Here is a 24,640-nt window from a genome sequence, read left to right on the forward strand (position 1 = left end):
TCTGATCTTTGGTTTCTCTAGGTAGCATTCGGTTACCTCAACAATTGGAAGTAATAATGTGGAATTAAGCCCACGTCAGCAATATTATAATATATATATCCTTCATGAATGCATTCACAAACATAAATGAACACTTCGGGGAGAGGCAAGAACAATTCAGATGGAGATTCACATTCAAAAAAATTTAAGCGAATTCCTTGCCCTGAAGGCATCACATATTAAAGGCAGGGTAGTCAGTCTTCCTAGTTTTGTTCGAGACAATTTTCCTACTGACAGCCACAGATAAACAACGTCATTTCTTGTTAATTTGCCTGGAGTGAAGCCTCATTTATTATGGACCAATGATGTTCTAGACATAGATGGTATTCAACAACGTAACATCTGTACAACTACTGCACTAACTGATATCTCCCGCTGATACTGCCTCGTTTCCAATAATCAGACATTTCTTCGCTGTTCTAAACCTTAAGCATGTACTGATGAATCGCGTGGTACTGCTGGCCGCCTCTTTATTGAATCAGCTCGGTGATAATTCCATCCTTCTACTCAATCAACCAGGCTACCCTAGATTATACAGGTTAAAGCTTAAATATAATTTAGGTGTCATACATGAAACCTATTATTGTCATCACCATTAAAGGGGAAAACTTTAGCTAGGGGCACGCTGGGGCCAACTTACTGAGTAGAAAGATGACTCGATGAATGAGTAATTTGTTTAAGATGTAGTTTTTGGTTTATTGCATGTCCTGTCGTTATATGAATAGTCTTGTCCGATTCACTAGATCCAAGATGTATCCCACTAGATGAACCTAGTCAAGCTCCTTTCCACCGCGTAAGTTAAGGTGGCCTAGCATAAGATGAGTAACCATATCGATATATTTGATGCCCGGTATCGACATCCATCGTATGCAAAGACTTCTGTAGAGGACAATGACCAATTATTTGGCCTATAATTGTGCCCCTGTTGATTTTTTTCAGTTCCAGGATTTCAGGCTTTCGATCCACCGTCTATTTCTTAGTATGAATTTGCTATTCCTATCCTTTCTAGTCCCCTATTGTTTTCGTTACTGGTATATTATTTCATCCAATATAGCCATGTGAAATATCAAGAGGTCTCGTACTACATCGTTTTGACGCAGGCGGAAGAGGTTGTGGTTTTCAGTTGAGAAATTTGAAAAAAAAAAAAATTACGGCAATGTCTGCATATATCCGGTTTGATTTACAATAAAAATTCGTGATATACGTGCGAAAAATCAGCCTTGTTGCATGAGCAATGCAGTTAATTTTGCCAACTTTAAAGTCCCACGTTCGTCCCGAAAAGCCTTAATTAGGAACGACTGCTCGAAATACCTATACCTATTGAAGCCTCCCTCGAGTGACGTGAATTTAACCCCTTCTGGTCTCATGTTAGAACTTCCCGCTTTCGATGATTGTGTTTCACTCTCACCCAATTCTGCCTGTGAGCTTCTTCTAAGTTTCTTCTCATCAGTTTTTACATCTACCGCGCCTTTGCACCACCCTTCCGATAAATTCGCCATTCTTCCACGCTAAGCCTCCTGCATTCCTCTTTTGTCTCTTGTCTTTCGTCTTGCTGCAGACATTTCTTTGCGAAGGAGCAACATGGGTTTCAACAGGGATGTTCGACCGTTATTAATTTTTTGGAGTGTTGTTACTAAATCCCTCACTGAAAGGAAACACGTGCACTCAATTTATACTGACTTTTCTAAAGCTTCTGAATAGGTTAATCATATCTTGTTCCTCAATAAACTCGACTTCTATGGTTTTCCGCCACCTGTACTTTCCTGGTTGAGGTCGTACTTATATGGTAGAATGAGTAGGGTCTATTTCAACAGCTGCATCCAAATCCGTTTTCCAATACTTTGCTACTTTCACTTCCTTGTGCCAAGAATCCAACGCAAATACAACCGCTGTCTCCTTGGTCCTTTGATCTGTACATGAAGCGCCAAGCCGGTTGTCGACTTGTTCTTAATTTACTGAAAAGGTTCACTTGATTTCTGTCTCGAAATGGGGAAGCCATATATGCCGTAACATATTAGCAACATACTGAAAAGTTCGGTGCAAATCTTACTATTATTATTGAAGTTAAGGTAGATGAAAGTTGCATTTTTGTGCAAAATTAATTCATACATTCAGAATTAGAATAAATAGTCTGGAATGGTAAATAATCATACATACCAGCGCCGCGATATCGTATTTGCTAGCTGTAAACTACTACGTTATCATTCCAGGACCACGTTCATTCCAATAAAAAGAAATAATTTTTAAGAGAAGAAATGGCTTTCCTTTTCCGAAAGTTTCCTTTCATATCTTAAGCCAAACTTTCAGTTTTCGAGTTGTTTAAATTTTGTAATAGTCACAATTTTTTCATATAGAATTTGGTCTCATTTCAAGGATCAGATACTGTCCTCATCTATATGGAAAATTTCCCTTTTTCTTCCGCAGAAATCATATTATCTATAATAGTTCGGCCATGAAATATAAGGTCTTTTTAGTACTTCTCCGAGACTATTCGAAACAATTTAATTTGCGGTAGTGACAAATGTAGTATTAACACGGATCCAGGACTTACCGATATATTCTGGCAAACCATTAGAAATCAACAAAATAATTTTCCAATTGAACTCAGGTGGCCGAAACTTATGACAGCTACGAATACGCCGAACACAAAGCCTTAGCGGAGGAATGTAACAAATAAATGTGCATTTTTGTTTTTGAAAAGATTTCTCCACTTTTCGGCCATTTGCCCAACACATAGACCCCGCAATTCATATACAATTTTCAAGGTCTAAATCTTCTTTATACTAGTGACCACGAATTAAGGTCCTTTTCTCAAAATTCTCAATATTAACGGAGATATGAACGTTGCGTATATCTAAAACAGCTCTTGAACGCAGTATTGGAAGCACAGTTGATTGCGCTTCAAATTGACCATCAACGGCGCAACATCCGATACCCGATATAGGACTGCCTTAGTAAGGAAGTCTAGACACTTCGGTTTTGCGCCGAGGTCCAACAATTCAATATCTCTTGAAGCTTTCTGGAGTCCTGACCTTTGCCATCGCTCCATCTCGGACAGGGTCTGCCTCGTCTTCTTCTTCTACCATAGATATTGCCCATTTGACCATTACGTATTTATAACATCCTTCAAAAAATTCTGAAGAATGGAATGTCCTGGAAGTTGATTCCATAGCTAGATATTCTTGCTCTACTTACTGTACTTTAGGGTGTAAAGAAATGTATGCTATGTATGCAGCGCTACATAATGAGAGGACTATCTACGCATTAATTAAAAATATTTATCAATCAGCAGGAACTTATCAGACTATGCATATTACGAAGATATGTAAGTCCAATTAGTAACCATATCAGTCCAACGAGAGCAAAGGATAAAACTCATACATTCCCCTAACCGAAAATTCTCTTAAGATAGCAGGGACAAAAAAGATTTTAAGGATGTATACATATGTATATAAGTATAAGAGTGCATAGTTTACTGTGCTACGCTGAAGTTACCTGAGATCCCTTTGAAATTATAAATACCAATCCTTACTCAAAGGGATGTGTAAGGCTGAAGGATACGTATAAGATATGTTCTTTATATATCTAAAATCCATCCAATCCGAAAACTGGAAAAACCAGTTCCAATACAAATCTTCTAAGACAGACCCTCAAAAGGAGGATCTTGTCTCTGACTCAATGATCATTGGGAAGATCTTTACAACTTCAATTGAGGGTAAAAAGCACATCCCTCTTTGAACCTTGAGATTTGATTTTATGGTGTTTGATATCAAATCGAAAGGGTTAACTTCATCAGTTTCGAAAAAGGCGCCAAGGAGGGTTCATGTTCATTACGGGCGCATTTTATAGTGACTTTGTTTTTTGTTGTGTAGATACCGGTGAAGTAGATTGGTATTCGGGAACTTCTCGAACATTCAGTTGGGTGACAATTAAATTATCGAAAATTAATTTGTAATTTTGGTGAAGCAAAGTCAGGAAATCTGGCTTTTTGTGTGAGGTGAATCTTTGACAGTTAGAAGGAGCTGTTTAATTCTCCCAGTGATGTCGTGGGTAGAATATTTTTTATGTCTTTGATCTTCTTTTGAAATATTGAAGGGTGTAAAGTGGAAAAGAATGACGCGAGTTTATACGTATTTTTACTAGGTTTGGTAGAGCAACGAGAATATGTCAGTTAGTAAATCATAATACATAAGGACTATTTTTGACGATTTTGAACATTTTGCGTTGAGGATTTCTAATGCAGTTTCCGGATTCATCCGGAAAATTAAATCAGAACTACTTAGATCTTCTGCAAAAGGATAATTCAGATGGTTCACAATAAAGATTCCTGCGCAGGAATTTGGCAGGTTGCAAAAGCCTTCCTTTCGTTCTTTGGCCAGGATTGCTCTAATTACCAAATGGAGCAACGGTTTCCCCCTAGTTGTTTAACATAATACAATTACAGGTTGAATGCTATCCGCTTTTGTGGCTGTTGAAGAGTTCAAATGCTATTTGAAACTGATAGAATTAGACATTCGTAAAATTTAACGCAAGCCAACTGGCAATGTCTGCTCCAATGTGCGACACCATCCCAAACTGCTTCTCTGCGTAGAACGCTTGAAAACTCTATCGCTGATCGTGCCAATATTAGGTTTAGATAATCTGTGTATTAATATTCTATCGCTATTATGTGCTGTAACTGCATACTTTTCATTATTTCACTAAAAATACAAAGGATAAGCAAGAAAAAGATTAAAAATAATATACGTAGCGTATACACCTTTCAATAACCGGCCATATCTTCTCTTTTTTCCATTTCAGATAATAACTTCAACAAAAGCTTTTTGTCATACCTACACACATCTTCGTTACACCTTCATCTTCCCCAATACTATTGATGCTTAAAATTCCCCCAGCTTTAGATATTCTATCTAGCCGCTAATTATTGCCTGAAGCCATCATCATAAAGGATTCAAAGAAAGAAAACAGAAAAATCACAGAAATATTTTGCAAAATATTAAAATTCTCGAAATAATTGTTACAAATATAAAAGAAAAAAACAAAAAAGTGTTAGCTTCCGTGCGAGAAAAGATAAACGACCGCAAAGTGAAGTGCTTAGAATTCCTTATCCCCCCTTAATACCAGTTCTCTCAGAATACGCCATCCACGCTGTGTATCGCTTAAGCTTTTGCCATTCAAAACAAACAACAAAATATAACTTTATAATAAATAAAAAGAAATAGAACAACAATTGCAACAACAGATTAATCCGTCAAAGTATTGTACTATCGAAATCTAGAAAGGAAATATTTAACTTAAAGATATTTAAAATACACACAACCAACGAATCAAAAGTTTATTAAAAAGTAATTTTCTAGTCTTTCGGTTTGCCATAATTTATACAAAAATAATTTTTAATATATTTAAAAAGTTGCGAATATTTAATAAAAGAGAAAATTCAAATCGTGATAATCCTTGTGAATTGAAAAATAAAATTTCGTACGTCGTTTCATCCCATTTCATACTAAAAAGTCGCATCTGATTTGATAGAAAGTCTTATTGCTTCCCGTCAGAGGAAATTCATCAGGAAAGTCGTGAGGAAAATAGAATTCAAGTGATCTGTGCGTTTCGTGTGTCATTCAATAAATTTTTTTTGAAAGTTCGCCGCGCGATATACGTCATTTTGTCGTAATTTTGAACGGAATAAAATCATTTAAAACGCCGCATATTGCTGTCATCTAAGTTTTTGATTTGAAAATAAATAAATCAAAAATTCAATTTTTAGAAAAAGAAAGAATACATGAAAGAAAACAAATCTCATCATCATCTACATCGACCGATTTTGTGATATTTTCAACAAGAAAAGATATAAAAAAAAGCAAGTTATCAACAAAACGTAATAGGATCATCCTACGGCAAAAGTTTTAAGTAGCGAAAGGAGTAGAGAGTAGAAAGTGTGAAGTTGGATTTAGTATATTTAAAAATAAAAGATAGAAGCAGTTCTAGATGTGTAAAATATTTTTGTATTGAAAATTTCAATGGTGTTACTGTACCGTTATTCTAATTTATATATCTAAAAAGCAAAGATAAGGAAAGTGAACAAAGTGAATGAGAGCAAGAGAGCAAAATAGAAATCTTGACCTTCCAGCGTTCAGCGTAATAAGTTACCCAGTTTAGAATTGAGAAGTCACAGTTTTTCTAATAGAATCTTAAATAGTTACACAACCACTAAATACTAACAAACGGAATTAAAAAAAAATCCAAACCAGTTGTTGGGAAAATCACTTCCTACATGGAATACATAAAGTGAAATATTACGAATAATCCTAAAAATAGTGAAAATAGCATAATAAGAGAATAAAAATAAAATATCCTCTTGTATAAATAAAAGGAAAAAAAAATAAACATAAAAAAAAGAAAGTTCCATTATAAATCACAAAACTAGAATTTTAAAATAAAAATATGGCGGCCATGGTTAATATGAATAACCTGTTGAATGGTAAGGATTCGCGTTGGTTGCAGTTGGAAGTGTGTCGTGAATTTCAACGGAATAAATGTTCACGTCAGGACACCGAATGCAAATTCGCTCATCCACCAGCAAATGTTGAAGTGCAAAATGGAAAAGTGACAGCGTGTTATGATAGCATCAAGGTGGGTTTTTTTGTTTATCATTGGAAGGATATATGAAGTATTTTAATGAATATTCTCTTACATTTTTACGCTTTGCTTTGAATGTATGCGAAATTGTTTTTTTGCTTTAATGATAAGCTTTTATTTGTTTTAACGTATTGCGACTTTCTACACTAGAGTAATGATGATAACATTAGTGAGTATTCCATTGGAAGCCTCTTCATGATATTTTCATATATTAAGCTTTTCTTTAGGGGATGGAAGCTTTCCTGGAAAAAGGTTCCTTGTTAATTATTTTTTTATAAGAACTCGTCTTCAAATAATTCTTTTATATTTTATATTTAACTGTAAGACAGTTCCTGTAACGAACTCCTACCAAATTACTTAACATATATATTCCCGAACTATAACGAATGCTACCTTTTTGCTAAGTCATTAGGTTCAGGTTTAGGAATAAAAACGCCCTGAATAACGGCCATCAAAAATATCGAAATTATTCTGATGAATTCCAAGGCAAAAGAAGGGCGAAAGCAGATCAATGTGACGCACGTCATTCGTGTATCAACTTTTGGGTTCTACAAGGTGGGCCAAACTTAAATGAGCCAACATTTTTTGGGTACATCTTTTAAATGAGCAGATAGAAAATAGTGTTTAGGACGGTTAAATCTGGTGATCTTGCTGATCAGTGAATATTGTCAAACCGCGATATCAAACGAATTTTCAAAAAATAGTAGACCGATAAAGCCGGAAATATAAATTCCATACAATTCAGTCGGAAATATAAATTCTTTAGGAATGGCGGAAAAATTTTCAAAGTGTCAGAAACCAACATTTTCCTTCTTCAATTTACCACTAAACTTAAAATTGATCGTGAAGGTCCGCAAATACTGAAGTTCCATCAAAGTGCTCGGTTTACACGTTCTTGCACGGCTGTGTACTAGCCAGCCTCGGGAATGTGGGGGGTCCTTCGAACGCTTTGATACCTCACGTGTCATTAGTACAAAATTAACGTGTCTATACTCTTGTCTTGTTCGTTATTAAGACTTAGGACAGCACGAGCATATGTCAAACGCGTTTCTCGGTCAACTGGCTATTGTTTTTGATGCACTTCGAAAGGGAACAACTTCAAATCTTTATTCCGAATATGCTATCGAGACGACCTTAAAGGTCCAGTTGTGGTTTGCGTCATCTAATAGATCTTGTTACACCTTCCACCACATCTTGAGCCACAGGATTGATGTTCAGGGCACATTGAGCAGTTCGGGTTCTTCTACTGTGCAATGAATCTGTCTATACAGTTTCGAGCGACTAAACGCCGAGACATTCGTACATTGGTCGTTAAAGACCTAACGTTGCCATAGTGAAATAAAATGTTACTTTTGTTCTCCAGAGAAAGGCATTTTTCCTTCAACGCTGCGTCGCTACGTTCTATTATGTTATTATTCTGCTGAGGGAAGTTGCACTACATCCTAAAATAACCATTGTGCCTCTTTTACTGGTTATAGTGTATCTATTAACTATAGTATGTCAAGGAATCCTATAACCGTCGGAAGTTTTAACATATTCCCTACTTCCAAGTATTTCAACTTGGCATCTGGTATTAAGAGCTCTCCTAGATACCTCGACCTATTTGACACAGGTGCCGGATGCTGTCCCAGAACATATATGGTGATTTCATCACACTCCGCACAAAATCTGCAGGCAGTGTCCCTAGATATCCATAGCTTTCCTAGTTGATGGTTTTTTTTTTGTTTTTATGGGTGGGGGTGGAGATCTTAAAAGAGCGCTGCTGCGCCAGGCTGCACCAGTGTGTCGGATTGTCACCCACTAAAACCACTCCCACTTATCCGCCCATATCCCCGTAAGACCACCGTGAAGTCACGCGTTTTTCCTGTATTCGTTCTCAGTTGTTGCATTTATTTCCTGCACGAAATTGTGGGATCCGATAACTGCGTTGAGGGCATCGTTTAACCTCCCTGTTTCAATCGCAAATCTCGGACAATGGAACATAACGTGCTCCTGGTTCTTGGGTGCAGTGGCGCATTCGGGACGGCCTCAGTCTAAAGCGATCCAAAAACTTCCTGTATTCACCGTGTCCCGTAAAGAACTGTGTTAGGCGGTAATTCAACTCTCCATGCTTTCGCTCGACTCATCTCTCAATGCACAGGATCAGTATGACCGTTGTTGTTGAAACGTTGGCTGAGGTCCGCTTTCTTCCTGTTGCGGGAAAGAGATTGCGGCTGTGTTGAACAACAGTCGCGGGCACGTCACTTGAGGTGATTTTTTGTCCACAACTGCTTGGGCTAATCCGAAGAGGAGTACCTCTGTACTCCTACTCTGACCGCCAATGCTCTGACTTTTCTCTTGCGCTTTGGGAAAGTCTCATCGCTCGCAGATACGGTGCTATCAACAGCGCGATTTCTTGTTTCCAGCACAAGGTTGGTTTCCTACTATGGTGGAATATCCATATCGGCGTCGAAAAGTCGCATCCCTAAGTTACCCGCTGACAGAGCTTGCTGGTCGGTAGGAAAGCCTTTCCCTCGGAAGATCCAGTGGACCACCCAACTATCCTAGCTTATTCACTTCTGTTGCTTAGTCGACTGTCGTCTCCTCTGTTTCTGATGTTCAGCTCCGCTAAGGTTTCAAGCAGGATTTGGCCCCTGGAGCTTGTCACTCGGCTTCCGCAATCTTAGATCCATCCGTTGAAATCAACGGTCTGTAGCGTCCAATACGTACCGTCGAGCATTCCCTCATATTGCCCTAATGTTGCACTAGAAGGAGCGTAACAGCTGTAAATATCGACACCATTGTCTATTGCCTTATAAAACCCACTCTCGGGAATGGCGTTGTTTCTTGAATATCTTGCCGTCTGCGTGCTCATATCGCCGTGTTTCCAAATGAGTGTTTCACCCAAGTAACACTAACATAATTTCGGCAAGATTCACAAATTACCGATTGTTATAAAAGTGGGAAGTTCTGGTTCAAATTTTCCTGAAAGTATCCAATAAGAATTCATATGAACTCCCTCAAAGCCGAGACCTTTCATACCCCACATGGCTATATTTGATGAAAAGAAAATTTACACCTCCCTTTTGTATATATAGGGACCCTCCCTCCCCTTAAATTTGATGTAGATTTATGTAACTCACTGGATACCTGAGCGTTCACAGTTCACAGCTTCCCATGAAATTTGGTGACAATCGCTATAATCGTCTCCGAGAAAAATGCGTTTGACGGACGAGGCAGACGGACATACAGTAAACCAATTTTAATAAGGTTTTGTTTTCTACAAAACCTTAAAAATGGGGGGAAGGTGAGGGAGGGAGCAACTGCTCAGTTTTCACCCTGGAGCTGGCATTTCTTTCTTATGGCCATGTCAGTAAGTGAGGTGATATCAAGGACCTCCTCTCAGCGTTCACGCTGCCCTTTTGTGTTCCCTCTGGCCCATGCAGAGAGAGTAGTACCATAAAAACACTTTATTCTTTGATTGCAAATTTGCCCAAAGTGTCAGTGCTCAAAGTGCCAATCGCCATTTTTGGTTTGCCTTTTCCAATGTCTTCAAACATTGTCTATGAATGAGGAGCCGTTTTGTTTGTTGTTTTCTTTTTTTAAAAAGCCAAAGCTTGGTTGGGCAAGAACAGGGGGGGAGGCTATCCTAGCTAATCACGCCTCTAGGGTAAAGCTCTTAAATTAACCCAATTTTGCCTGGTATACATGTTGTACGTGTATTAAAAACCAAGCTCTCTCATCGCAATGTCATTCTCGGGGGGTGCTATTTTACTTTGGTTTGGAGTTGGGGAATTGGGATAATCTCAACAGTCAATGTCAGGACTCTCAAAGAGCGTTGCCTTAAATTACTCGTTTCGGATTTTTAAAATTATTGAGATAACTACAAGCGGTTTTTCCTCTTAACCTGGATGTGCCACCGTGGCACTGGCGGTTGTTAAGGTGATATCAACGACTTCCGACAAATTGTCGCAATTCGTGCACAGCCGTGAAAGATCTCTTTTTGCGAAGATAAATGCTCTCTTTGCTAGGTCTGCTCCGATTAGTTTCCTTCTTGTTATGAAATTAATGCAATTTCAGTGTACTCCTCCTCGAATAAGACCATCAACTTAGCTGGGGTGCACTAGAAGTGCATCTCTCTACCCTTAGTTCAGTTTGATTGCGTTGGGAGACAGTTGGCTCCCGTCATTCCATCGAACTTCATTTCCGCTAACAGTTCGTTGGCGTGGGATGCCCAATAAGCATCTCCTACAGTCTGGTCTCAGTGTTGGTACATACCTCATTGACTTCATAACCTTTCTTACGTTATCAGTAAGGATCTAAACCTGCACGCCTAATACTGTTTCTATCGTTTAGTGAAGCCATTGCGCGTAATATTTCTTCACCAGTTATGAATGATATTCAACACCACATGAACACTACTCGCCCCCTCTATTGCCTGAGGTGCATCGTCTACTACCGCAGAAACTCCTACCTGTTCTTAAGCATCATCTTTACAGACCTTCAGATTGATGTTGGTCTTGCCCATTTCACACGATTTTAAAACCTAATGGGGCTTGAAAATCTTGTACCGATTACGGACGTCTAAATACCCAGACGGTTCCAGACCGATATATTATTTCACGTGCATTCTTCAACGTCGCCTTGTAGCCAGTCTACTACTTAATATTGAAAAATGTAAATTATTACAATGGAGAGGGACCGTGGATTTCGTGGCGAGATTTGCACGGTTTCATGTGTTGTCCCACAATCGTCAATAAGTTCACGCGGTGATCTAAGGCGATGTCATTTCTGCACGAACTGGTAATGAGGCCCTCTGTCGAGAGCACGTTCTATGCCTCCATATATCGCAAGTCCTGCCACTCGTCCTACCTACCTCTGGAGAACCAGAGACTCGACGTCAGAGGCACACTCAAGACGTCCTCCCTGGCTCGGCTAAACCCTTTCTTTTTGTGTTTCAAACTTCTTATCGAAGTGAAACCTTGTCATCTTATCCTTTGGTATCAACAATTCGGGGTACCGCGTGCAAAGAATATCAATTTTCCTTCGATTTAGGTAGCTTCCCATTTCTCCCGCCGGCTATCCTGAAGGTCTCTTTCCTTGCCTGCATCTATATGTGCAGATGGAGATACTTACTACCCGAAAAGACCTCCAGGGACGCCATTGAGCATGTCCTCGTTGCCCCAATGATGCATGATGAAGCCAGTCTTTGGAGTTTGTGTCACTCCCTGGCTTGTTTGTGGAGTTCAGTTCTTTCTGTCCAGATTACCGCCCCATAAGTACTCATTGTCCTCATTATTGCAGTGTATTTCCAAAGTATTATAGTATATTCGGGGTGCAGCCCAAGTTTTTTTTTTGCTATGGTCCTGTCTAATCATCAGAGCACTCGTAGCTTTCCTACAAATGTTTCCGAGAAGCGTCTTCCAGAGTATTTTTTTCTGTTTCTCGTTTCACCCTCCATGCCATGTAACCTTATGGCTCTCAGGTGGTCCAGTTGACGTTTCTTAGTGAATGGTACTATGGTGGTTTTGGCTGGATTCATAAGCAGCCCCGCCTTCCTGCATCAGGCATTAGTAAGTAACCCTTAATCTTATCCAGTACATAGTTTATTCTTCTATTTGCCCCTACAGATTAAAGCAATGCCATCAGCTTACAGCTCTGGATCTGTATTTCAGTGGTTGTTAGCTCGTCCAGCAATTCGTTCACTACCACAGTCCACATAAGCGGTGATAGTACCCCGCCCTGTAGACAACCTTGAGTAGTATCCATGGAATTTGTATTTGCCGGTACTTCTATTTGCCTACTCTCAGAAAGCCAGGGCGTTTCCCAATACCCAGCAGATCAGGGCATCTGTGTATTGAAAGTAGGGAAAACAGGAGAATCAGACGATCATCCTGAGTGGCCGAAAAAGACCTAGAGGGAAAATCTATCCCAGAAACCTAAAAAAATTGGCGAAATTGACCATGAAGTTCCGCCCGCAAAAACTGAAGCTCCATACAAGCGCTCGGTTGGCACATTCTTGCACGTCTTTGTGCTAGTCAGGGTCGGGAATGTGAGGGGGGGGTCCTTTGAGCGCTTAGATCCCTGAGGTGTTATTATTGCAAAATTAACATGTCTATATTAATACGTGGTTCCGCGCCGGATCTAAAAATGGACAATAAACAAAGGAATTCTGGGGCTGGAAGCATAGCTGTATTATTGTATGACTGCGAAGATGGACTCTCGAGGTTCATTTCTGATCTTTGCTAGAAGGTCCCACTTGTTTCAAGCAACGCGTCTTTGATTGTTAAACTGCATAGTTTTCACATGCATTGCCTAAATAACACAATACTGGCAAAGGTTCACTATGTTTCTAGCGCACCACCAACCAACCACAACCTCGATTGTTACATGTACCGTAGAATATGCACGCCGAAACCACACTATTCGCTCTATTCTATTCCTATACTATTTCCAACTCTCTTCAGCATTGCACTGGTTGTGGGCTGTCTTATTAAAATTGGTTAATAATATCAGTTTCCCTACTGGACAGGAAATACACCTTCGCAAATAGGTCAAGCCCTAATCTTCACTATTAGCAATTTTTGCTAGGTAACTATTCAAACACTTTTCTCGACGAGTCTGTCATATATATCTGCAGGCTCTCCGTGTTAACGGGGTATATCACGCACTCATTGGATTGCGCCCCTGTTTGCTTCTCACAATTTTCGTGATCTTCTCCTCTCAGATCAGCCTCATTAAGGTTACCTCGTTACATATTCACATCTTTCCATTCGCCACTATCGGATTCCCTTTGGTTCCTTCGTAGAGAGCCGCTTTTTATGAAAGCACGTTATTTACAGCGCTACAATTTTGCAATACGGCCGGTGGTGGTTCGGTGCCCTACTGGGGACAGTTCGCCTTCTATTTATGGTGTCATCCCATGCTTCGTTGATCCATCGAATAATCTGAGCAACAGTCGTGGGGGTTCCTTAAAACTCGTCAAAAGCTCCGCGGTTCAACCCATCGTACTGGACTTACTAAGGGCGCTATATTATCTTTGATCGACTTTTGGTCACCGGATTAGTTGGTAGAATGTAAACTTTTTGATATTTCTGCTGAATGTTTAGCTTTTAATAAATCCTCTGAAGATTTGAATGGCTAACGCCCCTCCTCCCCCAAATAAAAATAGGATTCCCTAGAAGCTTTTTGGGGTTAAGTCCGCGTCAGGATAACATTATCCCTCATATCCAAAATGATATGCACGAAAGCGTTTTCAATTAGCGCACACTTAAAATTTCAATTGATATGAAGTTCCATTCATTCAATTAATTTAAACATTAATTTCATCAAATAATTAAAACGCTTCGTTACAGCCGCGTGTCTTGCGTTATTTTCAAATAAACGTCGCCAAGTAATAGTCAAGCAAATAAATATTTGTCTCTTCTCATATAATTTCAATATAATAAATTATCATTTGACTATACAATGAGTGCGCACTCCCCCCATCCCTATCACATTACCGAAAGCGCGCCTTCTCAACAACAACCCTTATTATAATTATTCAGGAGATGTGCGGTTATGTTTACAATTGTGCGTTGCCCATTTCGTACAGAAGGCACCGAACAACATTGCGCTGAGACAGGACAAAATGACACCATAAGGCAGGGACAAAACCAAACAGAATCCAATTCTATACAAACATCCAGGACTGTACCGAGTGAATAATTGTTATAATAATCATAAGAATAATGGAAGGACGGAGCTGGAAGAAAGAAGTGACGGGAGACCAGGCGCAGGACCTTAGGTCGCAATGCAAATGACTAATCCCCCATAAAGCCGGCAAAGAGATACAGACATAATCTAAGAAGAAAGGATGGTTCTGGTCCTTTAAGGAAATTAAATCCGCATAAGAAATATTTACTACTTTTTCCAACCCTGTGTTTTGGTCGTCGTTTTATAGCATTTCTTATGTGTCTGTAGCATGGGCTCTTACGCCAGCACCAAAGTACTCGTTCCCTAAGAAAAGGGTTTTCTTTATTTCATTGTGACAAATAAATTTTATGTCTTCCCCATTTACGTAGGACTCTGAATGTACCGAAAAAGCAGAATGGTAAATTATTCGCGTTCTGGCATTTGTCTTGAGGAAATTTCGTAAAGTGAACACCGTTGTACCAACCACCATTGCTATCACTAGTCGTCCTTTAAAGGGGGCATGAAACTCTTGAAAAGTTTTTAGTTATATAGTCGACAGATTATAAAATCGTTCTTATAATGTTGTTGCTGCCATGCCTGTTCGTGTCCCTATCTGTCGGTGGAACTGCTTGGCAAATATCCCAAAGGCATCCTTGAAAAGATTTACTACCCCATTCTGCTTCCATCATGAATTTCATTTATGCTCGAATTGTATATGAATCTCGATGATTTTGAAATGCGAAACTAAAGTAATTTCGAAGTAGGCATTGATGGTATCCTGGCATTGTGCGCTCAGAGGAGGGATTAGGGGGGGAAGTGAGGGGCGCTTATTTTGCCGTTCGTCGAAAATAAATTTTGAAGACAATTTATTTGTACTACAAAATTTAAAGGGATTATATTCCGCCACAAATTTACCAGCCATCGGTTTCGAGGAGCTTTTAGCGTATTTGTTTAGTTTCCTTTTGGAATTAATTGAATTGAGAGAATTGCGGATATTATTCCTATATTTTGGGTATTATTTGGAATTTGATTCAACAGGAAAAGATAAAGATACATAATTGTAAGTGGTATTTATTTAGACAAAACACATACTCATACTCGAATTCATTTCACGGCGAAATTGAGCGAAAACCGAACCCTCTAAATTCGCGAAAACGATTAATTTTCCCTCAAAATATAACTCACCCTGGAAAATCTGAAAATATGCTCACAACACGCAACAGCTCCACAGTTTTCGGCTGTGTACAAACAGCCCTCCATTCACCACTCATCCACTTGGATCTACCGCTTGTGTTCACGGGAAGGGATATCCTTGATCAATACTAATGACAGTAGCAGCCATTCTGTAATTGAAACGACTCGTCTGAAAGGTTTAAATACGAAATCCAAAACACAAAATTAAAGGAAAGATACCAAGTTTGGTTTGGGGAGGGGCGGGTGTAAACTTGAAGAAGAATAAATTCTTCAAGTCCACCGGACAAAGGCGGCACGAGAGGGTATTATTGAGTTTCGAATTAGTTATATAATTAAAATTAGTTTGTATCAATTTGTCTTTTCCGTGTAAAATGTAAATTAACTGAGCTTCTCTTCTGAAGATGGAGTTTGAGGGTTGTTACCGCCGCGTAGTTTAGTCGATTGGATTTTCCAATTATGGAATTTCATTTGGTAAAAGTTTTCTGGGAAGAAGTTTTGGTTTTGTGATGGTTATTCTTATTTGGTAGTTCAATGATATCTATCGATAAATTGTCTGTTGTGTTTAATTTTCCAAGTGTCATAAATATTTACGATTGTGGAAATTACCAATGATTATGGGGATCATATACAAAACACACAACCGGCACGATTCTTCAATTTTTAAGGTTTTGTTTATAAAACAAAACCTTATTAAAATCGGTTCAATGTCTGTCTGTCTGTCTTTTTTTTTTGTTTTGTGAGGGGGTGAAAATCTCCAAAAGACACTGGTCTGGACACACCAGCGTGTGGGATTTTCACCCACTAAAACCACCCCCGACTCCCTTCCTGCCCCGCGGAACCACCATAAGGTATTACATCACGGGGCGGAGTCAGCTCACTCTAGCTTAATCCCATTTCTTCTGTACGCGGCGCACGTGACCGCGCTTTTCTCCTCTCCTCTGCTTTTCGTAGGTTTGGATAGATGGGATCATGGATCATCGCATCCCAATCTGCTTGATGTGCTAGCATTTTCGGCACCAGATTTTCTGGTATCAGCACCTCTCCTAGAGTCTCCTTCAGATTCCTCCTTTCTTCCACAAATCTCGGACAGTGGAAGAATACATGCTCTGGGTCCTCTGGGACTGCATCACAATTTGGACAGTCGGGTGAGGCCTCCAATTTAAACCTGTGAAGGTATTGGCGAGATTATAATTAATCTCACCGTGTCGTCTCTCCAACCGCTTCTTGATGGCAGGAATGAGCCTGTGAGTCCACCGACCCTTTCCCGAGCGTTCTCACCGCTCTTGCCATCTATTTATGGATCTCTCCCTCTCAGTGTTCTTCGTCTGCAATAAGGGAAAAATTGACTTCGCATGGTATATATTCGCCATCTCATCTGCCAAGATGTCAATCGGCATCATTCCAGAGATGACGAATGCTGCATCGTCTGAGATAGTCCTGAAGGCAGAGCATACCCTCAGAGCTGTCCTCCAGTAGACTGCATTCAGTTTGCTACTATTAACTAACATCCGTAACGCCTCGCTCCAAACTGGGGTCTCTGTTTGTCTGTCTGTCTGTCACAGGCACTTTTCTCAGAAACGGCTATACCAATTGACACGAAATTTGGTGAGAAAGTAGGATCTGTGGACCCCCAGACATGCAGTGAGTGATATCCTGCTACGTTGAGATTTAGGGGGGGTCCCCATACATATAAAAGGGGGGTGTAAAATTTTTTTTCCCCGAATATAGTCATGTGGGGTATCAAATAAAAGGTCTTGATTAATACTTTTCGAAACCGATCTTATTTTTGAGATTTGTTAAAAAAAGCGGGGAGTGGGAGGGATGCAAAGTGATGATTTCTTTAACGGAGCCATTCTCAGAAACTACCCAACGGAAAAATCTGAAAAGAATCATGAAGCTGCTGGTGCCCAGGCCTCAAAATACTCTCCATATCGATACCTGTCCAAATTAAGTTAATAATAGCATATTACCATATTTTTGGGAAAATTGAGTAAAACCCCCCTAAAGTTTATCTCAGAGTAATAAAAGTTGGTAGTAGTATAAAATATAATATGAAGCATATTATCTCTAGGTTTGATCAAAATCATACTATTAGTAACAAAGTTACAGTAGCTCAAAATTGTCTTTACCGTGTAAATTTACAACCCGAAGTACTAAATCTGATATGCTAAATGCATATTCTAAACGGGCTACATACAAATGGGATAGATCTACACTCAAATATACTCACAAGAGAAGCAAACAAAACCTTTCATATCTGAAGCGCCCAGCTTCCGGTTTCCCGACTTGTTTAAAATGTCAAATTAGTTGGCAAGGCCTACTTCACACGACAACTATTACTCCGTGTGAAGTAGTCCTACTCCTATGAATTGGCCTCGTGCTGCGCCACATTACTCCGCCCCCAGATGAAACCTAGGGGTTTCAGCGTCCGAACCCGGAATTGTGTTCCCCATCATTCGGCGAAGCGAACGCGACGTTGCTTTGGGGCGCAAACGGGCTTCAGCCTGGACAAAAAACAGCCTTTTCTGTCCCCCGATTTCGAGCTGGAAGAAATGTTCCCCCCGCTCGAGAACACGGTACGGGCTTTCGTATGGAGGAGCGGCTCCCGACAGCGTCCGTCCTGACCAGGACGTGCGTGCACATGTCCAGCTCTTTAGAAGCGCAGGCAGGTGCGGATGTGTGACGGGTGGCAGGTTTGAGTTTAAGGCGGTAGAGGTTGTCTCTCAGCAGATGCAGCAATCCGGAGTCTGTGAGACCCAATCTCTTGTCGAAGACCGGGACACTTTGGAGCCTTGAGTTCTCGCCGTATACCAGCTCCGCGGGGCTGGCCGCAAATTCCTCTCGGCTGGTTGTTCGGAGGCCAAGTAGGACGAGAGGCAAGACTTGAGTCCAGGACAGATCGTCGCGTACCATAATAGCGGATTTCAGCGTCCGGTGCCACCTCTCTAGCATCCTATTGGATTGCGAGTGGTATGAAGTAGTCCGCTGGCGTTTGAATCCTAGAAGTTTGCCTAACTTCGAAAAAAGGGTGGGCTCAAATTGCATTTCCTGGTCAGTGATAATCACTGCAGGACACTCGACAGAGGGCATCGGCACAAGATTGCGCCGTAATGTCCTTCAGAGGTATTGCCTCAGGCCACCGCGTAAACCTGTCGATGATTGTGAGGCAATACTTGAAACCGTGCGAGTCTCGCAAAGGGCCTACGATGTCGAGGTTTATTGTGTGGAAGCGCATGGTTGTGCGTGGGAATGAGCTCACTTCTTTTCTTATATGCCTGGTGACCTTACACTTCTGCCATGCGATGCACTCTGGGAGTTGACGTCCTTATTCATGGAGGGCCAGAAGTATTTTTCGGTGACTAGCCGATTTGTCGTCCTGATGCCTGGATGCGCTAAGTCGTGAACTGCGTGGAACACTTTCTTGAGAAAGATGGCCGGGATGTATGGCCGGCGTCCCTTTTCCGAGAACTCGCAGCAGAGAGAGGTTCGAGCCGAAGATGGGCAACTCCCGAAATTTGTATTTGGGGTTGGATTTGCGGCTCTGAAGTACTGCCTCATCCTCCTGCGCTTTGGCGATAGCCGAGAAGTCGAGTGAACCCGGGATGTTAACCTCGGAGACACGTGAAAAAGCGTCAGCAACTATTTTGTCCTTGCCGGACACGTGCTGCATGTCGGTCGTGAACTGGCTTATAAAGCTCAGGTATCGAAGCTGACGAGGAGACGATTTGTCGGGCTTTTGTTTCAAAGCACACGTGAGAGGCTTATGGTCCGTGAATACTGTGAACGGCCTACCTTCTAGGGAGAAACTAAAGTATCTAATGCTTAAGTACGCGGCAAGCAGTTCTCGAGGTGGTGTTGTAGTTCCGTTGAGAAGGGTTTAACTGTTTAGAGAAAAAGCTCAACGGCTCCCAGACTTGATACAGCTTTTGGTGAAGAGCAGCACCTACTGCGATGTCAGAAGAATCAACAAAAACGGCTAACGGTGCATCTTGTTGAGGAAATGCCAAGAGTATAGCATCAGCCAGTTGTTGTCGGGATGAACAGCCTGTTCGGACCACACAATCTCTCGTGTGTCTTTTGTTTTGGGTCCAGACAAGTACGCGTTCAAAACGGACTGGTGATGGGCGACCTTGGGCAGGAAACGACGATAGAAGTTTAGCATGCCCAAGAACCTCCGCAACTCCTTCACGGTTTTCGGACGCGAAGGAATCTCACCTGTGTCTGGAGAAACTTGCATTTATCAACGTTTAGGACTAAACCGGTCTCAAGGCGACGTTGAAAAATGCACTCGAGATGGGCTAAATGCTCAGACTCTGAGAAAGAAGCGACCAAAACATCATCCAAATTCACGAAACTGAAGTCGAGGTTTTGCAGGACTGAGTGGATGAACCTTTGAAAGGTTTGCGTCGCATTGAATGAACTCGAAGAGTCCAAAGGGTGTGCATATTGCCGTCTTTGGAATGTCTTCTGGAGCTACAGGGATTACAGGGATACGCCTTGGTTAAATCCAAGGTCGAAAAGATGCGGCAATTTGCGAGACGATGTGCAAAGTCGTGGATGAGGGGAATGGGATATCGGTTAGGAACGGTCTGTGCGTTTAGTCTCCTATAATCCCCACAGGGGCACTATTCGCCGTTTGACTTAGGGATCATATGGAGTGGGGAAGATCAACAGCTGTCTGAAGGTCTGCAGATATCCTGTTGGATAAGTTGCTCGAATTGTTTCCGTGCAATAGCCAGCTTCTGCGGTGGTAGGGGACGCACTTTTGAGACGATAGTGGAACCAGTGGTGTTAATGTGGTACTGTACATTGTACTTCACTGGTTTAGAGAGACTACATTCGGTAGTAATCTGGCTGAACTTTTGGAGGAGTGCCCGAACATGAGAGTCAGTAATGTCCTCCAAAAGTACAGAAAGATTGTTGTTGGGGTGTAATGAGATTCTGCCTGACGAGTTAAGATTGGTTGTGGGATCTATAAAGGGACCTGTTCTGCAAGTCCACTACCAACCCATAGTGACACAAGAATTCTGCGCCTAGTATGGGGAAGCTAACATCCGCCAGGATGAATAGCCAAGGGAACGTCCTACACAAGCCAAGACTCACGTTCACTTGCCTATAACCGTAGGTGTTAATGCGCGAGAAATTAGCCACCGTAAGTTTTAAAGGTTGTAGGAATAGCCGGTGGTGCGGGGGTACGGGAAGAAACGAAACCTCCGCACTAGTATCAACAAGATAACTGCGCCTGCTGAGAGGGTCATAAATTGTTAGGCGACATGGCGCTGCGTTCTGGGTGGCCGTCGCCAGGACCCCCCGCGGACCTAGTTTTTTGTGGCAGGCGCGAATTTACATGGTAGCTTTTTCGTCGAATCTACGATGGTATTAACAAATGCTTGGGTCCGTAGATTGTCCTGACGACCTGCTACCCGATCGCCCCTTCCTAAGACATGTTAATTCAGAGGGCTACTCCGCTTTCCATGGTATCAATATATCCCTGGCAAGGTTTCGCAACCGAAGCCAGTACAGATCATCTTCCGTGCAGGCTCGGAATTGATCGCCTATGTAAGCTTTGGAGCATTCGCCTACTGCATCACGACAAGGAATTCATAGTTTCCTTGATAAATTTATAGAGCTCCAATATGTTATCATCGAGTGAGGTAGAAATTACTTCCAGTTGGTCATTTCGCTCTAAATTCCCCGACGAGATGATGTATTTCTGGTTTTCTATTACTCCCTTCTTGTTATTCCTAAAAGTGTTTTGAATATTGAAGGATATTGCTTGTCAAGTTGCTCAAGTTTTAACAGTGTGCAATCCTTTGGAGGTCTGCTTTCCCCCCATTTGATGGTAATGATCCCCTCCTGACTTGTCTTCCGGCTGGGTTATTTAGTAATTACCTTTCTTTTGGCTACTATGTTCTCTCTTTGCTATACAATTCGCTTCATAGGGGCAAGATGAAGTTTATCTCACTCGATAATTTCCTGCTTTTTTATTCTGGGTTTCCCATCCGCCACTGTGATAATTTCTATTTTGGCCCACATTTCTCATAGATACCCATCCCTTCGTTGACGCAAGCCACACAGCCTCATTCTCATTGATCATTGGGTTTCGCAATCCATGAGTAGTTAGATATCAGATTGATTTCCCTCTTTATTCTAGAGCGAACATTGGATAGTGGGGGACCTTGCTCGTAAAAATGGATATCTACGGAGCATCAAGCCTTTTTCAATGTTTAGAAATCTAGTCTCGTCTCCTTCTGCTTGCTGTCTGTACAACAGTGACGAAGTTTTCAGCTACTTAGGTACTAGGATATCGACGCTTTCTTGCTTCTTGAAACCCCGTCGTTTTCTTTCCGTACCTGTTTATTGTTAAAAAATTTCATCCCCGTCTTCCTCCATAATTAGTTTCTTTCTCTGAGTGGTCCTTCTCATAGCCATATCTATCAATTGATGGCCTATTAGATACTCTGGATATAATTGCAGGTTTATGTGCATCCGCCACGGGTTTCAGTTCCGAGGAACAAAGGGATGCCTTACCTCTCGAAGAGTTTTGGAAGGCGAGCCAAAAGATCACATTGGGGAACAACTGCTCTTCGTGGTTCCGTATTAAGGTCACCGTTGAACATTGCGTAAACTACCATTAGATACCTGGGAATAGTGATCAATGCCAACGGACATTTAAATTATACGTAGGGCAACTGAGTAAGAACTGGCTCATCTCTAATGAGGATTATATCTGATATCGGGGGACGGCAAAGTATAATTGCAAGGTCCTTATCGCATGGATGGTGAAATCCATTCTGCTATACCTGACTCATCTTAGAGCGAGGGCAATGGATAAGGCTGTGAACATGAGAAGGGCAAGTGTCACCTACCTGTCAATTGTATTGAAAGTATGTTCTGCAATCTGATCAGCATTGGGTGAGGCAGTATGTGTCATCGCGGACATAATCTCCAAAGATCTTGCAGCGAGCGAGATGCATGATCTTTACGACAGAAACAAGAAGGAGAATCTGTTCGAAATTATTGAAAGCTCCTGGAAAGTACAGGAGGCAGGAACATTGATGGAATGATTCCGAAAAGGTGATCGACAGCGAGACGCTGGTATTATAGGAAATATTCGACCCATTTCCAAACGGAACCGGTCCAAATGCACCGCTATACCTACCTGAGGATGCTGAATACCATACCCTATGATCAGAAAGTACGGGGAATTTGTAATTTAAATGAATCGGAATGGCAGAATCTGTTATTTTTAGTTAGTAAAGTTAGTATCATCTTAACTGAAATACATGTTAATATTTTAACGCCATTGCATCATTAGTATCTGCGTAGTTAATGCGGATCAGTTGGAGGGATCAGGACCGCGTACGGTCAAAAGGTTGTTAGACGAGATTGTAACATCTAAGTGGCGACGGAGATAGAGCGAATGTGGGAAAGGGCGGGTCAGGGAGTACGTCAAAAGTGTGTCTGCCAGAGGAAATTCTGTCGTAGAGTTTGGGCTTGAGATGGGTTTCCTCCTGACGGGGCATGGAAGCTTGAATAAATTTCTCTTCTCGCGGACTTTTCCCTCCGGTCAGGGTTTTGTTCTGTGTAGGGTAGACTCAGAGGACTGGTTCTCTGTGTCTGTCCAGCGTACTATGACATTCGCAATCTAAACGACATGGGTGTTCACGTAATGGACGATATCTTTGATTTCAGTCAGTGCCTTTCTAGCAGTGATACACTTCAATGCGCTAATACATACGCGCGTGCTGCCTTCCGGAGCCTGACGCTGCTTCGTCTTCAGCATGATGGGCGAATGGCCACAACGGCAGTGGTAGGCAGCTACCAGTTCCTTGTGTTATGTTTGGGTGTTGTCATGTGACGTCTTGTATGTTGTATTGTGCCTAGAGCGGTAGCTGACTGCCGGAAAGATTTTGTTCTTGCTTATCGAGCAGATTCCAGTCAACCAGTTGGGGAGTTAGTCCCCACGTACTCGAGGCGGACGATCAGACTCGGGTCTGCAAAGGACGCATCTGAAGTAGCTCTGGCAGCGGGGCCTCACCAGAGTTATCTGATACCATGGGAACCGAGATGGTCTTTCTGAGAGCATATGTAACAAAAAAATTCCTGGGAAATGTGTTTTCGGCCCAGCTATTTCGGGTTAGTCCCCTTGCAGGAGTTTGATTATGGTTGCGCCTATATCGCAAGCGTAGAGTGCATTGTACAACTCGGGTACTGTACTCCTTAGTTGCGGTAGAGGCTTTAGGTAAGTCTTGCTTCCAACAGCATGAATACCGAGCCTGCACTCAGTATAAACTGCTACACTTGTAGTAGTTAGAGCGGGGCTCTGATTGTGGTCTCCAAAGCAATCTCTGCCCGAGAAGGACCGGTTATTTCTACAGGTACTCCCCGTAAACTCCCAAAAATTTGATTAGTATCTGCCAAGCGTCTGTTTATATCAGTCAACTTTTTACATTTTGTCGCATTTTGATATGGGTAGTTTTGTTGAGTCAAAATTTGCTTGAAATTTTATGTTTATTGACTAAATTTTGTGTGTTGATGCAATGAAAATATTGCCAAAAGGCTTTGGCCAGTCTGCTCCTTCGAAAGCTCCGGCATACCAGTGGTATAAAGACTTTAAAAGTGGTCGTACAGTGGTAGAGGATTGGCCTCGTTTCGAACGCCCATTCCCGTAAAACACCGAGAAAACCTAAAGAAAGTTAAAAAAAAAGGATGTTCAAAAATTTTCACATCAGCACAAAGAGGTTGCTAGGGAAATTGGCACTAAATATGCAACCGCTCAGCACATTTTGGTGGAAATTTTGCTTGTTGGATGTGTCGCATTCCGGCTTGTCCTAGCAGATCTGCTCTCGTGCAAAAACAAAATTGAGGACTTGATTTCTGAAGCGAATAATGACCCGGCCTTGGTGAAACGCATAATTGCTGGCGTTGAGACGTGGGTTTACGGATTTGGTGTGGAGACAAGATAACAATCGTCCGAGCCCCTTCAAAGACGAGTTGAAGCCGACAAAAAAATGCGATAAGAGAGCTAAATACCATCCTTCTGGCGGCCTACCACCAGTGTATGGACGAGTGGTGTCTAGGCTAGCACACGTGTGTTTCTTCAGATGGATGTTAT

The 24,640-nt window shown here is 41.5% G+C and overlaps 1 protein-coding gene across 21 annotated transcripts in view; it reads left to right on the plus strand.

Moving 5' to 3' along the window:
- Window positions 1-24,640, plus strand: part of LOC119653550 (homeobox protein 5) — a 1,045,448-nt gene that overhangs the window by 677,087 nt on the left and 343,721 nt on the right. For all 21 annotated transcript variants that reach the window (XM_038058245.1, XM_038058241.1, XM_038058239.1 and 18 more), the window contains one exon: window positions 4,840-6,669. In XM_038058245.1, coding sequence (XP_037914173.1) covers window positions 6,481-6,669 — 189 coding nt within the window. In that variant the 5' untranslated portion in view covers window positions 4,840-6,480. The remainder of the gene's footprint in view (window positions 1-4,839; window positions 6,670-24,640) is intronic.

The sequence above is a fragment of the Hermetia illucens genome, chromosome 4 (assembly GCF_905115235.1).
Source record: "Hermetia illucens chromosome 4, iHerIll2.2.curated.20191125, whole genome shotgun sequence".
Taxonomy (NCBI): Eukaryota; Metazoa; Arthropoda; class Insecta; order Diptera; family Stratiomyidae; genus Hermetia; species Hermetia illucens.